Source organism: Aptenodytes forsteri, unplaced genomic scaffold (assembly GCF_000699145.1).
Source record: "Aptenodytes forsteri isolate BGI_AS27 unplaced genomic scaffold, ASM69914v1 Scaffold240, whole genome shotgun sequence".
NCBI classification, from domain to species: Eukaryota; Metazoa; Chordata; class Aves; order Sphenisciformes; family Spheniscidae; genus Aptenodytes; species Aptenodytes forsteri.
The window spans coordinates 117,238-136,406 of record NW_008794855.1 but is presented as its reverse complement, the minus strand read 5'-3'; the positions used below and the strand labels follow the sequence as shown (position 1 = coordinate 136,406).

Here is a 19,169-nt window from a genome sequence, read left to right as displayed (position 1 = left end):
TATTTCCCTTTTTTTCCAAACCTTTGGTGAATTCCCCCTCATTGGGGGGGGGGGGGAGCAGTGTTTGAACAGGAGGTTTATTTCTCTTCCCTGAATAGTTTCCTCATTCATTGATTTTTAATCAAGAAATTTCTTCTTTTGGTAGTCTCCCATCCCATTCCTCTGCCCAGAATTTGAATGTGATTTGTTGTGGTGGTTTGGTTTGGTTTTTTTAGGGATGCTACCTGGAAGGTATTTTCTCCCTCCTTTTAAATCTCTGTCTAGTTTCATTCTCTGCTTACCTCAGTCTTTACTTCAAAGATAATCCTTGCCACCTATTAGCTTCACCGTCTCTCTTGATTCTATCTTTCCTTTTGCTCTTTCTCATTTCAGTGTCCTTATATTTATTTCCTTTTATCCTTGGGGTCTTCCATAATCTGAAATGTGAGGAAGAGGGGGAAAAAAAAAGGGAACCCAAATCTAGCAAAACCAACAATATCTTTTCTATAACATTAGCTTCTTCTGCAGCTACTGCCTGCAACTGTACTTCAGTCTAATGTTCTCCATTACCCGGTCACTTATACGTTACATTTTTCTTTTTTTCATTTCATCCCTCCTTGATGAAACAGTGGACACCTGGCAAGTTTTTCTAAACTTCATATGCTTTGGGAACATTTAATTTTAAACTGACGCCTAATAAATTCACAAACAATGATTTTCAGGCTACGAAGTTGCTTTTCTCTTTTCCCAAAGCCTTCCTCTACAGGCCCTAAATTCTATTGTGGGTCCTACATAAATTTTATTCATTGCTCCGTTTTAATTTCAGGTCATATTTATCCTACATTACAAGCCATTATCAGGAACTTAATCTGTGTAAAACATGCAGTTTTGATACGTTGCAGACTCACAACATTAAGTTTTGTAAAACATCGACATTTTGTATTCCTACAAATTTGATTTTCAAAGCTCACAAGTGCCCAGCAAAAATATTAAGAAAGCAAGACTCTTAATATTTTTCTCACTAATAGCTTTCCAAGACAAAAAAAAGTTAACAACTTCTTGTCAATCTCATCACTCTCACGTTATATACTCTTACACTGTACAACTGTACTGTACACTGTACAGGCAAGACAAAAGATACAACTGTTTTTCTATTTGATCTTTCAAAGCAATCTGTATTCTCACAAATTAGAAAACAAAACAATTGCTTTGAAAAATTGTGTTTCTGAAAGTCACACCACAGCTACAAACTGACTCTGATTCAGAAATTAACAGATATATCAGGTAATATGGAGGACAGGCAATAGCTATGTTTTGAATTTGCAGTGGGAAAGAACAGCATATTTTGCTTTCACAAATATTCTTTACAAATGCACTTACAGGAGTTATACCTTGAAAATAATCAAATTGAAGAAGTGTCAGAAATTTGCTTTAACCATACAAGAAACATAAATATCATTGTCCTAAAACATGACAAATTAGAAGAGCACAGAATAGCACCTTTGGCTTGGATAAATCAAGAGTAAGTACTAATCATTTAAACTATAACTATGTTATTTTTATCTGTTATTAGTGAGTCAGATAATGAAATAAATATTTGCACTTCATTACTTTTAACTGAAATCGTAGTTATCTTTTGATTTGCTTGTTTTCCTTCGCTAATTTGTCTTAATTTCCTTTGCTTCAATTGTATAATCTAGGAAGTATTTAGAGTCAGCTTTAAAACAAAAAGATCTTATACCTCAAATCTGTACCATATTAACATAAAAGTCTAAATATTTTTTCTGACCATCCAATCAAAAAATGAAAATTAAATATCAATAATTCTCCATACAATTATACAATAATTTGGTATTAATATATCATTATCGCACAGGTAATTTAAAAATAATTGAATGTTGTCCTAACCTTATTTCCCATTAGATTAAAAATTACAGAAGTAAATAAGATGAAGGGAAGACTGTGCAGCTGCATTGTTTAAGAGTAGAATATAAGCAGAGCAAGCAATGAGAATGAAAGAAGCAAAAGATGATACTGCTTTTGCTTCTTTTGGTAAATGATTTGCTAAGCTACGTAGGGTACCTTGCCATAACCTATCAGCTGGTCCTATCAGTTGATTTCTGGATTTGTAAACTGCTTAATCTGAAAACAACCACACTGCTACTAACAGCTTCTCTCATCTCTGGAAATGAAGCACATCAGAATGACTCTAAAGGAGCCACTCACAAAACAATTCCATTTCAAATGGGTTTTAGAATAAAATTTAAAAATCCATGTCAATGGGATAACCACTGAAGTCCCAAGTGTATTGTGTGTTTTCCAGTGTAACTCATTATTGCAATTCTGCAATGCTTATCAATCACAATTAGTCCCCTGGGTTTCCCCTATTCAACCTTATCTCTGTACTCATAACCGTAGATTTCTTCCCATTAACTGATTAATTTGGCTTGATTGATAATTAATGACTTCAATTCCTTCCATTCCCAGAGTAATTATGCATGACTATGTTCCATAGAACGCATTCTGTTCCATTAACAGAAACAAATTTCTCTTTGAAATTTAGTTTCCTTGTAATCATGTTAAGCACTATTTTGTACAGAATGTAGCATTAACAATGCAGTATGCTATAATGTTTTCATCCCGTTTTTTTTCCTCCTTTAATGCAGGAACTTGGAATCAATTGATCTCTCTTATAATAAGTTATATCATGTTCCCTCCTATCTGCCAAAATCTTTACTACATCTGATACTTATAGGAAATCAGATTGAAAGAATTCCAGGATACGTCTTTGGTCACATGAAGCCAGGGCTGGAGTATCTCTACCTGTCCTTTAACAAACTTACTGATGATGGAATAGATCCAGTATCATTTTTTGGAGCATATCACTCTCTGAGAGAGTTGTTTTTGGATCACAATGAACTAAAGTCTGTACCATTTGGAATTGATGAAATGAGAAAATTACGTTTTCTAAGACTGAACAATAATAAAATAAGGTAATTTCCAAGCTCTTTGTTATATTAATGGCATTAAAATAAATGTCACAAGACATGCTTTGTTTTAAGAACTTTTTACTTTTAAGTAAATCTTTTTGTAAAAATTCTGAAGGAGGAGCTAAATCCTGAGTTTTCTACAGCAGTATTTCTGCATATGATAAGAGAAAAGTGAGATTTCACCCTTCCTCATGGTTCTTGAAAACGCTCGCAAAGATGCTGAGCACCAGTTCTCTCCAGGAAATTAATCTGTAACACTGCTTGGGCCACACGTCCGCCGGGGCAGCTACGATTTGATAGGCACAGCAAAGTACCAGCTTCTTCTGCTCTTGGACCAGAGCCCAAACTGGTTACAAAATAACTGGAAGGAGTTGTCAGCTGCTGATGACGGCTGAAAGTGGCCTTTCAGCAGCTTTCAGCCAGCCCCAGTTGTGAAGTTAGGCATGCTCTCGAGTTCCTCTGTACCATTTACAAAGCAAAGGAATGATAGACAGAGGGTCTTACGTGTGTTATACAGAAAATTTTCATTCAGCAACACGTGGCAATACTTTCCTCAGGAAAACTAAGTATACAATATAAATGAGAAAACAATGCAAGGAGAGAATTTTAAAAAGAATTACTTGTAAATATATTACTGAGAAAATTTAATGTACTGCTTAAGTTAACATTTTCAAATCTCTAAATAAACAGCATCTCTAAAATAAATTATGAAGTTATGAGTTATCTTGATTAATGAAAATGTAATTCCTCCCACAATGTCACAGGACAGTCCCTCCAGAACGCATCTGCAGGACTCATATCAATGATGACGATGTTCATGACAACAGCGAAGAGGAGAATGAAGAATCACGTTTGGAACACGTTCATCTTGAAAACAACTATATCAATACAAGACAGCTATCACCACATGCATTTTCATGCATAAGATCCTATTGCAGTGTTGTTCTTAAACCACAGAAGATCAAATGAACGCCCAACTTTTGCATTGCAACCCCTATCTCTAGAAACACAGCTTTATTTATTCTCTGCTACTAACAGGTCTGCTTATTTCCAATTTAAACCTTTCTTACTACTATAAATAAGATACAGTATATTATATACTGAAGTAAAGCAGTATTGTATTTCTTAATATCATTTCATTATAAAAACATTAAATGTAAAAATAGAAGCTCAAGATTATGTCATAAATTTTTATTTCTATTGACAGAAATTCTACTTAAACACAATAGATCAAATTGTGCCCCCAGATACATCCTCTGCAAGATCAGATTTTAGAAAAGAATATAGCTAAACCGTCAACTTGGTCCCATCTTATTTGATTAACTGAACTTAAAACAACTTAAATGGTACCATCAGCTTTAAAAATTATACAAATGAAAGTCCTTGAGCTATGAACATTCTAGCAAAACAAGAATCAAATTTCTTAAAACATACATGGCACTGCATTTTCTACCAAACGTTTTGCAGTGATAAATTCTCTTCCAACTGAAATTTCAGGGGGAAAAAAGTTGAATTGTTTGTTTTAGATGACCCTGAAAACCTCCCACATTCAAACACAGAATCTGATGAGTTAGAGGAATGAGTAATGAGAATTAATTTCTACGTGGATGCTTTGCAATTCATTTGTACAGTAGTTAGTTTGCTAGCTTTTTATACCATATAGGATCAGGATCATGTTGCCCATTTAGGGGACTAATTAGACTTTATCAAAAATTTAAAATATTCAGTTAGTGGTTATTTGAAAGCTTCTAGATAGTCATAAATCACCACTTCCAAGAATGCTGATAAAGTAGTTTCAGTAATACATTTTATATGAATGCCTGCTTAGGTATACAATAGTGTTTACAAATAGATCTCTGTTTCCCTATAGAAGAGTTCAGTCTCTTGAAGATTTTTTTTAATGTCTGAGTTCAAAGAAAAGAAGCATTTTTAATATTGCACTCTAGATTTTAATATTATATTCTTTCTCTCACCAAAAATTTGATAAAAAGTAGTTAATATTTTTATTTTAAAGAACAATTTCAATAAAAACTGAAAGTAATTCTAACATCTTTCATATTTGTTCAATTCTACAGTCCTTTCTTATAAGAGTAGGCTGGTGGTAGGAAATTATTACAGATCACTGGCAAGTCATTATTCTTCACGCAATTACTTTCCACTTTCTCCTGGGCTATTCTGTGAGGCATAAAAAAAAGTGTACTCTCTTTTCTTCAGTACTATAGGTATGCTGTCTAATAATTTCTTCTTCAGAATGGATCAGAAAAAAGGATGAAATGGCTTAATACAGGGCATATAAAAGCTGTAAGCAACTGCACATCATAAAACCTTCTAAGGACACATATTAACTACTGAACTGTAATTTTATTACCCTCACTCTGGAAGTGAAGGTTTCACTATGCATTTCCCACACATCCCAATCTACTACCAACAGATACGTCACATAATCAGTGTAAGCACACTGTTCACACAACATTTAACAGTGAAGGATCGCCAAACATTTTTTTTAGCATATTAAAGACAGCATATATGAACACCTGAGTTTTGTTTTCTCTGAAGCTATACAATCATGATAAAAACAAAATCTCAATTGTTCTATCTCAAAGTTCTCTCTTACTCAAATAAACTATTACCTGCAAGGCACAATGGTACTTCATCTGCAGTGAGTCCAAATATAATGCATTTCTTGTAAGAAACAATCCTAAGATATGTGGATTCCTGTAAAAAGATTGCTTTGGATATTTTGGTTGGTAAAGTATGGTCAGAAGTCTTACCTTAGTGATTTGCTAAGTTTGGTAAAGAATGGTGAAATCAAGAGGCTGAGTTTTTACATACAAGGTTCTGGTTTGGGTGATTTGATTTCATTGCTCCTGCACATTCAATATTTGATTCCTTCCTTCCTTTTGACTTCGGCTAATACTTTGGCTAATATTTCTTTCTCTTTGTCAAACACCTTTAAGTTCCCAAACTACTGTTTTGAGAGACTAAAAAACCTAAATTATTAAAATGAATACTTTTATAGTCTATTGCTAAATAACTTCAGACTTTGCAACACTGCTGAGCAGTGCTTTCAGAAGCTTTACTAAGCATTTTGAATACACAGATTGACCCAAGGAAGTGATTTCCAGATAAACAAGCTGCTGTATGACACCATTTTATGCATTCTTATAATAAATTTAAGCAAAACACCATGTATTGTTGCAATTATTTTCATTCTAATAGAACACTTATCAAAACATTCAGACTTATAAGACCCACTAGAAAATCTCCACTGGATTTGCATGGGATAACACCGCTAAAATACAGATGACTAAAGATTTATTGCAACCATTAATATACTTTTTTCTCCAATATGCGCTTTTTCACTTTTGAAATATCATAAAAATTAATTTTACGCAAGTCATTTGTCTAAGATATTTCCTTTGGTCATTCAATACAATGAGTATCAAGCTTGCCTAAAAGTATGCTGTGGTAAGTTGTTCCTACAAGAAGCACTCAATAACATAACATGACGTAAAGTAAAGTTACGGTGTAAATATAATGCCACAGTAGTGAAACAGAGAGACTGAAGGAAAACCATTTTGGAATCAGAACACAACAGTAGCAGAGGCAGAAGACCAAGAATGAGAAAGAAGCCAAGGGATGAAGGGTATGCAACAAACGGATGCTTACTCACTTAAGAAATACACGGGCAATTAAACTTGGATAACATTTCCATATGTCAAATGTAAGCAGTTTAAGCCTGTTCACTCTTCAAAATTACCAACTACATTGGAAGCGAAATGGGCTTTATTATTAAAAAAAAAAAAAAATCCCACTACTTCTTAACAGTGAGCCTCAAAGGATTTTATAAACAATGTAAATGGGATTATCACCATTTTGCAGCTTGTGACAGTAAAACATAGACAAGTGATCTGACCATTCTTGGTCAAGACAAATATGGGAACAAATTCAGAATCTTTGGCCACCAGTAGGATAAAAATATGCAAGGACAGCTCAACACAAAACCCCTACACTTACTGTTTAGTCTCTAAAATATATTTGAGCAAATAATTAATTTTTGCAGACTTACATTGGAAATTAATATACTTCAAGAAGGCAATTAGATTGAGAATGGAATATAGTTCTGCTAAAGTATTATCAGACTCAGAAGTCTTATAAAATAGTATGGACCAAACCATGTAATAGCCATTAGATATTCTCGTGGAACTGAAATAACTTGCTTGAACCTCAGTCATACTGGTCCTTTGAAAATCTCCTAAGTCTTACAGAAGTAGGCACCACTTGATATTTTAGTCTGACAAGAAGCTCAATTGAGGTATACTGGGAGAGCCTTCACGTTATTCCTAGATAGGTAGAATAACGACTGCCTGCAGAAAGTCACTGTATGCAAACGTGGTTTGAGGAAGAAAGCTGTTAAACCAATCAAGTAACAATTTTGACAAACAGTCGGATTTGGGTAGATGCATAGAAGTACTCTCATTTCTCCTGTTCTCCAGATGCAGATGTAGCTGCAATTTGTAGTCACAGATAAATTCAAGAGAGAACAAGCTGTAAGTTGCTAAGCCTGCAGAGATGTCCCATCACAGTTTTTTTAACCATTTCAGAGAAGAAACTACTTAGAGTAGGGCAAAAACCTGAATAAAATTTTTTTAGTAACCCAGCCAGAGACAAATGTAAGGTAAATATATCTGAATACAAGGATGTAATGTAAATGTTGAAACTACGAGAGGGTAAGATATTTTAAAGTAAGAGACCCAGAATAGCAAAGGTTAGGATTCAATAGCTGTAGCAATTCCAGAACCACCATGCTTTGTGGCATAAGAGGAATTTTGGGGCTCTAGACTCTCTGTTACATTTCTAAGTTCTGATTTGCATTGTTGGCTCATGCATCATACAAAAGAATCTGGACAAGACCTGCTAAATCCTTCAGGTAGGTCCCATTATAAATTCAAACATAACAGAAGACATCCTGTGGTTATCACCACATTAATAGAAAAGGTATTGATGCTAACATTTTTATTGAGTAGGATCTTTCTATTGGTTAAATGATGACAGAACTTTGAGGATCCACCTGAACTGTTGTTTTGTGCACAGGGATATACACTTCTGGTAAAATGAAAACTGCAAATATGCCCAACAAAGTAAGGTTGTTACCATGGAAGCCTGGGCAGCTTTCTGAATTTGAAGCAATGATTAGAGGTAATGTTTCCTCTAAGATAAGGTAAAAGATTTTTCTTTAAAAAAAAGAAAACCCTCAGAAAAATAAAGGCATCAAATGCCTCCCAAAGTGAGATTGTTATCATTAATTCCCATGTGTTGAGGCTGTTAGACCCCAAAAATGTAGAGCTCTCGGTACACACCCTTCTCCATTTTCCATTTCAATTTAATAAAGAATAGAGAGATCCCCTCATGCCAAAGCTACAAATAACTCAACTTTGCCTCAAAAAGGGAGTTTGAGGTGTGACCACTAGCTTTCTAGCGGCCCAAGACAAAGTAAATTTCACCCAATGAATTCTCTTTTATATAACACTATAGAGAGTGTTTGATACAATTTCTGAATTCGATTCTGAAACATGTATCATGCTTGCACCTATGCAAAAACCCTTTAGCGCTCAATAAGAAAAAAAATCAGAACTGGGAAGCATGATTTTATAATTTCTCTACCAACAATTTGGTTACTCTTTTACTGAAGGAAATCAATGAACTTTTAACATCTCTATCAAGTCACTACTTTATAAACAGTTATATCACAGGAGCAAAATAAACAGTTTATCATTTCTGTTGTGCAGTAATAGAAATGTTAACTAGTTGAAACTCATGAGAAAACTTCTTCTAATTTAAGTACTATGTTTATATTCTAATGTATACAATTGTCAGAGAACACAAGAGTACAGGCAGTAAAATATCAGGAATATGAGAAAATATTTCCACAATAATTATACACAATAATCCTGATGACTTTCTATATGAAGCAGTTTTCAGAAAACAAGCCTGCAGATTGTAAGTTTGTAGACCAATACAACATCTGTAATGGATGAATGACCAATACAACAGCTCTGGAATTTTGAAGCTTCCTAAAGTAAGCTTCAAAATCTCTACTCATTTGGAAGTGTAGGCACTTGAAAATGTAACCACAGGGACCTGCCTGTATCCTCTTTTGATTTACAGCCTGAAACAATCAACAAAGGGTCACTCCTGTTTAAATGCGGAAAGCAACAATGAACACACAGTATCAACATGTGTTACAACTTTCATACAACCACTCCTTGCTAGAGTTATCTATCAAGTTTTGGAAGACCAAAATTCAGGTCAAATCACTGCTTAAAGGGGGTCAGAAATCATACTATGACCATCTTGTAGAGTGTCCCAACCACAGAGGTGAAGCTTACTTTGGAAAGAGTGCATGTTTTTAAAAAGACTTACTTTTAAAGCTGGTTTTGCATGCAGGAAGCATTTAAAGATTTAGAGGACCAGAAACATCAGTCAACCATGTAACCTACACTCATCTGGATGAAACCCTGCATAGCAGTCCTGCTGTCTTCTTGAAAAGTGAAAAAGGTATAAACATCTATCCAAAAAGACTAGTTCATAATAATATGTTTGACTTATTCAGTAGACATACATTCCTGTTTTCTAATGAACAAAAGAGAGAGATCCCTGCTGCTATTGCTTATTTAGTAACATTACCCTTCTATTATAGCTAGTTACCATCAAATCCCAAACTCCCTATTTTAAGGGGAAAGGCTTTAATTTTACTTCTCTTGGCACACTGAAAAACATTTTAAATGGGGAAAAAACAGCAGACGTGAAATAAGAGCTCTGATTTAATGATGTCAACAACTTCTGTACAGTTGCAAGGCCCAAAATATTGTGGAAAAATGTTGGAACGCTTTTTCCACCTAAAAGTAGTGAAGATGTCACTTACAAAACTCTAAAATGTATTAAACAGATCTCCTTTTCCACATTAAGGAATGATCATATGATCAAAATGAATTTAGCTTTTTATTTTCCTAATAAATTAACATATTACTCAAAAGTTTTATACAGATTCAGGCATCAAGCAGCTATACTCAAATGCTAGCAAGCATAATTTTAACAATTTTGTTACAACTGCTATGACAAAATTTAATGGAAATACATTGCTTTAATGTTCCCAATATCCAAGTTACAAAGTCTCATTACACATGTAATGTTCCTTGCTAACAGACACCCTGTTCCACATAAAAATTCCATCAGGACAGACCCATGAAGACTTAGCACTGTTTTTTCCTTTTCAACTTAAGAAGTGAATACAGAATATCAAACAGAACTTTTCATAAACATCTTCCATTATATATGATGCAAGATGAACAAGTTGCAACAGTTACTACGTCATTAAATTACCTTTGGGAAAACATTCATATACCATTGTGCATCCCTGAAAAGAACTTACATAGCCAAGTATTGCATAAAACCTTTTTGATCACACCATAAAACAATTCATGATAACTGAAATACTCCAGTTAGTAAAGCAAAACTAAACCAACAGATTTGCTAGCATTATGGTGTCAACTTTTTCACACAATAAATGTCCTTATCTAAACTGGATAATGTTTGACCAGTCTTAAAAGGAATGGCATAAAAAAAAGCCAAAACTACCTCAGGGTGAATCTCAAAACCAAATGAAACAGCTGTCTCAAAAACACAGCTTTATTTTGCCTCAAGGAAACTAAAAGCAAAGGAACACCATAAACAACAATACCCTTTCTCTGTGGAACTATTTCTGGTCACTGTCAAAGACGGGACTGGCCTAGATGGGCTCTGATCTGATCCAGCACAGCTGTTCTTACGCTCTCATGTACTTTACACATAGCCCTGCCTAACCGCTGCTGAACACAATTCTGCACATTTCCATTAAGTACATACTGACTTTATCAGCCTGTGAACACAGATAATAAAGTTGCCCAATACACAATCTGGTCATTGCTCTGAAGTTTCTTGGAGCAATACACCACCGCCTCTTCTCTGCAGTCATGTCTATTAAAAATTCCCACCAATGAATCGAGTTTCCCAGGATACTACAAGATACAAACAAAGGGGAATCTCATTTGAACAGTGAGGTGGGCTAGAGAGCTGATGACAACTTTACATCTTGTCATTGCCCAGTAGCTGAGTACTATTATATGAGCCCACGCAGCTTACATGAATCATTCTATTTCAGTCACTCACTAAAACTACAAGTAAAGTTTGATCTGTATTTCATACAGGTCTATCTTTCATTGATGCCTATACCTGGGAATCCCTGTCCTGGTGACTAGAAGTAGTCATTTTTACTTATTTTCACATTTTCATCTGGGAGTTCTAGTTCTATGGGTAACGAGGTTTACTTGGGGCATTGACTTCAAAGCTCTGTATTCAGAAATTGTAATTTTTTCAGCTTGGGGAAATGTGTACTACAACTAATTGGAAGACCATATTAATCTCAAGAAAAAGGAAAGATCTCTCTTCCCCAGATTGCAGCTTCCTTTATAAACATTTATTTCTTTTCTATGGCAGGATAAAAATATGCAAAACTATGCTGGGTATTGGGCGCAAGGCAGTTGGGGGAAATGCCTGAACATTGCTTATTTATCATAAGGTCCAATAACTGTTAGGCTGGGCTCAAAAAACTACCTGGTGTTTGGGAGTTAAAGGCTTAGCTATTTGCTTTTCCCATAAAAGCCAGTGATGCTCTTGCCTAGTGCTTCAAATCCAGTCCTACAAGTTTGCCAGCTATTATGGACACAAACATTCTCTGTAGTCTCTACAAGTGAACAAATACTCAAGAGTTGAGTGAATTCCCCAAAACAATATTCTTCCAGTCTGCTTGAGTCATCCTGACTCCATTCATTAAATGGATTTTTTTCCAAGGATTTAAGAATTAAAGTAAATTAAAGCATTAACAGTTGCAATATTTAAAATGTTCATCATAAAAAACCATTTACCTTCTAATTTCTTCTTTAATAGTCTGTTATGTAAGGAATTTCCACCAGCCACTGAGTAAATGATTACTGTAGTTTGGTAGAATTTCCATTTCTTTTGTGTTTAATTCTTTATACAGAATACAGATCTCCACACAGTTATTGAATGCAAACTTTGGCATAATTCATAGCTTCTGATTTAGGCTGTTATTTATATTAACATAGCTTTGATAAACTGAGTTATTAAGACCAGCTAATAATGTACTGTTTTCTACAAAGTACTTTGAAGCAGTTCTGTTAATTCAGAGAAAAGAACTTTCATTCCAAGTGTGCAGCATTATGAGTATATATACAGAAAACTGTAGGTTTTGCATCCAGTATTACTAAAATAAATCTATGTTTCTCTGTGGGAACTTTTCATATGATAGCACTTCCTAGGGAAAAATATATAAAAGCTGACTTATTTTTTCCACAAGACAGATACTTTTCTCAAAGGAGTAATACTGAACACAGCTGTGGAAATATTAGATATTCAACAACACTATCAACCAAGGCAAGAATCTTCTAAGTGAATTATGTAATGGTATTTTTAAAGGATTAAAATTAGGAAAAAGGATTAAAATTGACTTCATTTTTTTCACAGCAATTTCTCCAAAATCCCGAAAGTTGGCTATGCCATTACATGAAGCCTCTGGCCTCATGCATTCTGTTCCTTAAAAAACCTTCATAGTTAGGGAACGACTGCCCTCATGAATATTTCATGGTTCATATGCCATTTTAAATGGCTGTTCTTTATAAATATTTACGGCTTGCTTTCATCTAATGCAAGATGGTTCTGAACTTCTTCAGTAAAGCTTATTCACTACCACTTTTCCAGGGAGAACTCTTTTTCCACTTTTTTTCCAGCACAGTTTGGCTCTCATAACAAAGAACTCAGGAAGCAAGACTTTTCCTCTTTCAATTAGACCAATTACTTTTTGGGCCTATATAAAACATTAAAATCTACTACACTTTCTTGTACATTTCCACAGCTGAACTATAAATGTTTCATGAAGCATTTCCTTTTGGTTTGAACCTGCCACTCACTCTTCTGTGTTAACCTAGTTTTTGCATTGGAAAAGGCAAAATAATTATTCTCTTTCTTTCTTGATGACATATGGGTTCAAATAGAGCTGTATTACCTATTCGGTATTTATTTTGAAGGCTATTTTGATAGCCTCTGGTAAAACCTTAAATGAAAGAAACATTGATTAATTCTCCACTTTAGTTGAATTAAATTTCTTTCCAATCTTCTGAGCAAAGAATAGCCCATGGCTTTATGTGAGGAGACATGCATCTTTTACATTAATTGGAAAACATATAGACATTATAACAACTATGAAACAGAAGTATAGTCACAGTATGAATTGTATGCTGACAAATTACCAAAGATGTAGTTTGCTTGTTTAACAAAATAAAAGCTATACATTGGTAAGTAAGCTTACTTTCTAAAGTCAAAGCTACTTCATATTGCTGCGGGCAAGCCAAACAGAAATTATCCTTTGTGGAACATAAGCGTTCAAGAAAAAAAATAATAGCCTCTGCTTTACAAATTGTTCTACAAAAAAGATCTCATTTTCCATACCGCAAGTTAATATGCAATTATGACATATGTTTTCTTTCAATTTACATAAATATTTCCACTGAGTGGTAAAAGTAACTTCTATCATCTAGTGAATTTCTATCTATGATATAAAGCAGCGCAAAACCATCCAAGGAACCAAACATCTCAACTAATACATTCCTGTACTTCCAAACAAATACCTTTGAAAATAGTATATTAGGATATCTGTCAGACAATTCTAACTTCTCTGCTAGTTTCTACGTGGTCTTTTAGCTTAGTTTAGAAGTTTTTGTCTTCTGATTCTTTGATTTTTTTGTCAACTCTGCTATAACACCTACCACACCACATCGCTGCATGTGCAACGGCAAGTGAGACTGCGCTCACACCTAGATTCAACCAGCCATAGGCCCTCGCTGCCTACATCAAAGTTACCATGTTTGTTCAAGGCTGTAGCAGATTCAACTTTTTGAATACTGCATACCCACAGAGGGAATAATGCCAAGAATGTGTTGGTTACATTATACACACAAGTTTTATTTTTTAATACGTAAGCACAACTGGTACAAACCGCTGCAGAACCTCAACATATTTTCACTGGTGAAAAAATAGACTTAACAGCATAGTTATTAGATCTGTTACGCTATATCAAATATTGCTGGTTTTCCCTAATTTGTATTTAATGTCTATATTTTTTTCCTTTTCTTCTTATGCTTACTTGTGGTTTTCCCCTACAGGTGAAATGGGGAAAGAATGAATGATAAAAATCAGAAAAACACTTTATGATATATAAGTAATAAAAAAAAATAAAATTTGCTTTAAAGTGCCAACTTGGGAAAAAAATACAGATTACATAATACTTATGATTTAATAATAGCATAATTACGAGAAAATAATACTAAAACCATAACAGCAGTGGATAACTACAAGTAAAGCAGACTTTTTCAGAAGTCTCCCAATGTATTTAGTGTTAGACCCAACCTTGCATGACAGAGTTACTGCTATTGTGTCGATGAGACACAAAGGAGACCCTCCTATAAAATTCCCAGGAACCAAACATGCATCTGAGAACACAGGCTAGGTTAATTAATATGGTAGGGAAATCAATTCTTTATTGAGATAATATCCTTCTTTTTATTAGTAATGTTTCTGAAAGCTTTCATTTCAACTATTCCGAAGTAACAAATTCTGTCGTTCAAAACTTGCCAACAAATTTAGTTTGGAGATCTTCCTAGAAATATTGTTACTTTTTCCATCTACAAAACTGTATATGCTCAAAGTACATGCAAACATTTACGGACCCATGGTCTTCATTAGACATAGAAGTGCAAACTGTAGTCAATTACTATGTTATAAATGTGATATGTACTGCTTCCATTTCTAACAGTCTATCACAAACTAAGTCAAAGTCACCTTCTTTTGGATCTTTGAATTTCTAATGTAATATAAATTACTTCTGTTGATAAGTAGTTAGGAAAAAACATAATACCAAATTAAATTAAATTAAATAATCTTTGCAGTCTAACATACTTTGAATACTTTATTTCATTTTTTCTGGAATACAAAGGACTGGATGGTCATGGTTTTTTCTTAAAACTACCAACTCAATGGAAATTGATGACAGTTACCACTTTAAATGTTGCCTTTATGTTCTGAACAATATGAATCTAGCAAAAGGTTATGTATAAGAAAACTTATTAATTTACACTCCATATTATTCATACTGCTTGTTAAAACAAAGGGGAAAATGAAAAAAAAAAATCAGCATTTGCAGGTGATCAGTTGGGGTTTTTTTAATTGTTAAACTTTGGCTGAGTAAATGCTTGATACTCTATGAGGAAATGTTGTGCTCAGGCCAGCTTGTATTCTGAAACAGAAAATTTTCCTTCAGAACTTATTATCGGAGTGATTCAGTAGTTTGGCACCAGTTGCAGAGGTTTTCGTTTTAACTACTGTTTGATTTTCCATGAAAGAATGTCTGGTGTTTCCAATGCCTGTAAGGCAGATAAATACCCATATTCCATAAAAATGCCATGTAACATAATCCAAACTTGTAAGTAGCATCAAAAGCAAGACTAACAATTGACATGTACAGAAACCAAAACTATTTCAAGACCTTCATTCATCAAGCAGGTTATTTTTCAGGCAGAGCAGTTTCTTGATCCAGTTAAGTGCACAAACTTTGTTACAGGACCAAGGCGATGAGCATCAAGGTGGGAATAAGCTAGCTGGGGACTTCTTAAATTGGCATTCTGACACAGAGATATTTTTTGTTATTCTGTAGCCTAAGGTAGAACAAAGTTAACTTACTCTCCTAAGGCAACACAAACTATCTACAAGGGTGAAAAATAAGATCTGTCTCTTCACGTTACTATTTTGCCTGTCCAGTCATTCCCAATCACCACATTCTTGCATGCATAAAACACATAAGCCTGACAATCACATGGATGCATGTACATGCACACTTGACTTTATAGCTCTTTTTGTACATGATCTCTTAATACAGCAAGCTATGAATTGCTCTTCAATATTGATATGTTGCTAATAAATGCCAGGCACTAAAGACTTTGACTGCAAAATGAAACAGTATATTTTGTTGCAGTTTCTAAGTCAGCTGCCAAAAATATGCAAAAAAAGTATGCACGTATTAGCAAGTGGAAGTTAATTCATGCATGAAAATAAATAATAATGATCGTTTTATATATTTACATATAAATACTGAAGAATCAAGATGAACTACAGAAGCTGAAGAATAGTTTTTCTATACTCAGCTAGCTTAAATGGTGTAGTTCAACTTGGGAAGAGCCAAAACTTAGCTAAAACCAAAATATGTGACTGCACTCCACATGGACTGGTTGTGAGCATGAAAGGAATATGTCATGTTATTAAAATGTGATGGACAGTCTCCAAGACAGATTTGTGCAGTTGATGTTAGAATCATCACTTTATGTAAACCACATTTATAAACACTGCTAGAAAATGAAAAAGTACTTAGTTTGCCTTACAATAACAAACATATACAAGATCAGCTTAAGAAAGAGACTGCAATGTAAGCATTAGCCACATATGGCAGCATATGCTTGCTTGCTCAGACAAAGTAATACAAATATAGTCATTTTTCAATAAAGAAATCAAGACAGCATTTTATATCACTCGTGATCATGTTAAATATAAAACACCATCCAATTTTTTTTTTTTCATTTGCATATTTCACCATAGTGAAAGACAGTATTCTGAACCACAACATGCTGGATATACTCCTATCTATTAATCTCCTACGATTAATCTCCACTACTCATAAAAGTTACATATCTATTTTAAGGCAAGATAGAATTCTAATTTTCAACCAATACTTTCATTGGTGGAAGTAGAAGTCACTGAAAAGGTCTGAGGAAACAGTTTGACCTTGTATAATCTTTTAGTTATTTAAACATGTCGTATTTCATAGGAAAATAAACATACATTTGCTTGCAAGGAAAATACCCTCAGACTACTTTCTATTTAAGAGTATGTCTCTTCATTAAGACCCCAACATCACAGATTAAACAATTGTGACAGACACATTTTTCTATCAGGCTATTTAAAAACAAAATCTCACTATTAATGAAACAGCAGAAGCAATAAGATACCATTTTTTCTTTTAATAGCATCTTCAACCACATCACCTCAAATCAATTGCTTTACAACATAGCCAAGAAAGCAGCATTTGATCCTACCTCAAAAGGCTGCAACTACAGCCTGTGAATGGCTGCTACACATTCTACCTAAGTCTTACCATAAAAAATGAGGGGAACATTAACCCAAGCGCCTAGCATCAATTCATTCATTTGCATACTCCAAGTTTCATTCAGAATTCCACAGCTGCCCTACTGTGCTGGCTCATGTAATGACTTTGGGTCCAAAAATTAAAGTATACTGGAAACAGTGATCCTGGAGAAGAATTCTGCAATAGTAGTTAGTTTTTAGTAAATTGGAAATAAGCCGCAAGCATTTAAAAGAACAGGCTCATAAACTAGAGATTGAGAACCACTGGCCTATTTTGGTTTTTAGTATTGCTATCAACAGCTAACATCTAAAGTTCAGAAACTGGTAGTCAAGAGACCTGAAAAGGTGACTTCTGGGTATTGTATTTTATTTTAGAATCCAATTATGTTCACAATCAAAATACTAAATCTGTGTCTTGAGATATTAAACAGTTTCATTGCAAGAACAGCATGTCAATGTAAGCAATATTTATTTCTACCATATTGATACTACACGTTGTACAAAATATATGGGTAATCTATTGTAAGATAAGATGGTGACATTTTTTCCAGATACTACCAACCTACATGTCAGCTTCATTGTGTAGTATGACTATGACAAACTTTATATACACAGGAATGTGTTCCTACCACCAGAATCAACTAAAAAGAGAAACTAATAATTTAAAAAAGTATCTATCCAAAACTGAGATGTCGGCTAAACATCAGGAACAGGGAGCATTGCTGCAAAACTAGGATCAGCTGAAATTGCTGATTCAACACTTTACTATTGAAAGAAGTGGTGAAAAAGAAGAAACCAGTACATTTATATCACAACCCTCAGGCCCTGCTCTCTTCTATTAAAGAGCCAAGAAAGTGTTGGAGGTTTTTTTAAACAGCAATTTAATATGAATTTGCTCAAGTAAATGCATCCAAACCAAGCTATTCAAAACACAGGGGAGTGTTTGCTTAGGAAGCTTCTAAATGCAGGCAAGAGAATGCAGGTATATGCAAGTTGATATTTCAAAAAAGCTTAAGATCATCCTTCAGATTTTTATGTGGGAATGTGATTGCTTTTGAAACTGTAATTTTATTCCTTGGGAAAAGTGATAGGGAGAATCTTTTTCATCATTCATCTATGCTACTGGAACACAGGCAAAACCAATGAAGCAGGTAACACAAGCCTTATCTTGTTTGATATGATAGCACTAAAGTTTTAAGTTTTGGCACAGTATCTTTTTCTTCCTTAAGAAAGTAACAGTAGACAAAATAACTAGTATGTGACTTAAGCCATCATTTTGTAAACAGCCCCACATTACATGTATATTAAAAAATATAAATAAAATTTCCAGGCTATTTTTCTGCAGCAAGACCAGACTCTTAACAGAGAAAGGAGCTAATTAAAGAAAGAGATTAAGTCAGATGTGCATGAAATTGGACAGATAAAAGTTATTGTAAATTTAAAGACACAAACTGTTACATTGAAACATTTGCTTTAGGTAAACTCAATTTGTCATACATTTCTGAGGTATACATAAACAGGCAGCCTACTCAAGGTAAACAAAGAATAACCCCATTTCTAAATATTGTGATGTGCATGTCAGTACAAACAATATAACTCAGTGCAAATTCTCAAAGACAGTTTTAAGCTCACAACTTCTATCCTTATCACAGAATATTGCAAATAGTCCCTATTTTAAATAAAAGATATGCTTAATTTCTCATACACAAGAGAAATAAACTATATTGACTAATAAAATCTGATCTATATTTTACCTTCTTGAACCATCTTCCCCAGCCAGACAGTTGTCTACTGAAAGCAAGAGGTAGTATTTATACATAACTACACAACAAAGTCCTAATTTCATAACCTTAGAAAGGTTTGGCAACATGCTGATCACTATAGGCTATTGGTTTA

The 19,169-nt window shown here is 34.1% G+C and overlaps 2 protein-coding genes across 4 annotated transcripts in view; one reads left to right on the top strand and one right to left on the bottom strand.

The window, feature by feature from the left end:
- Positions 1 to 4,577, top strand: part of ECM2 (extracellular matrix protein 2) — a 21,484-nt gene extending 16,907 nt beyond the window's left edge. Inside the window, exons 8-10 of the mRNA XM_009274611.2 lie at positions 1,362 to 1,501; positions 2,646 to 2,972; positions 3,734 to 4,577. Coding sequence (XP_009272886.1) covers positions 1,362 to 1,501; positions 2,646 to 2,972; positions 3,734 to 3,938 — 672 coding nt within the window. The 3' untranslated portion in view covers positions 3,939 to 4,577. The remainder of the gene's footprint in view (positions 1 to 1,361; positions 1,502 to 2,645; positions 2,973 to 3,733) is intronic.
- CENPP (centromere protein P) overlaps positions 1 to 19,169 on the bottom strand; it is a 169,426-nt gene that overhangs the window by 53,727 nt on the left and 96,530 nt on the right. The gene's annotated exons all lie outside the window — the stretch shown is intronic.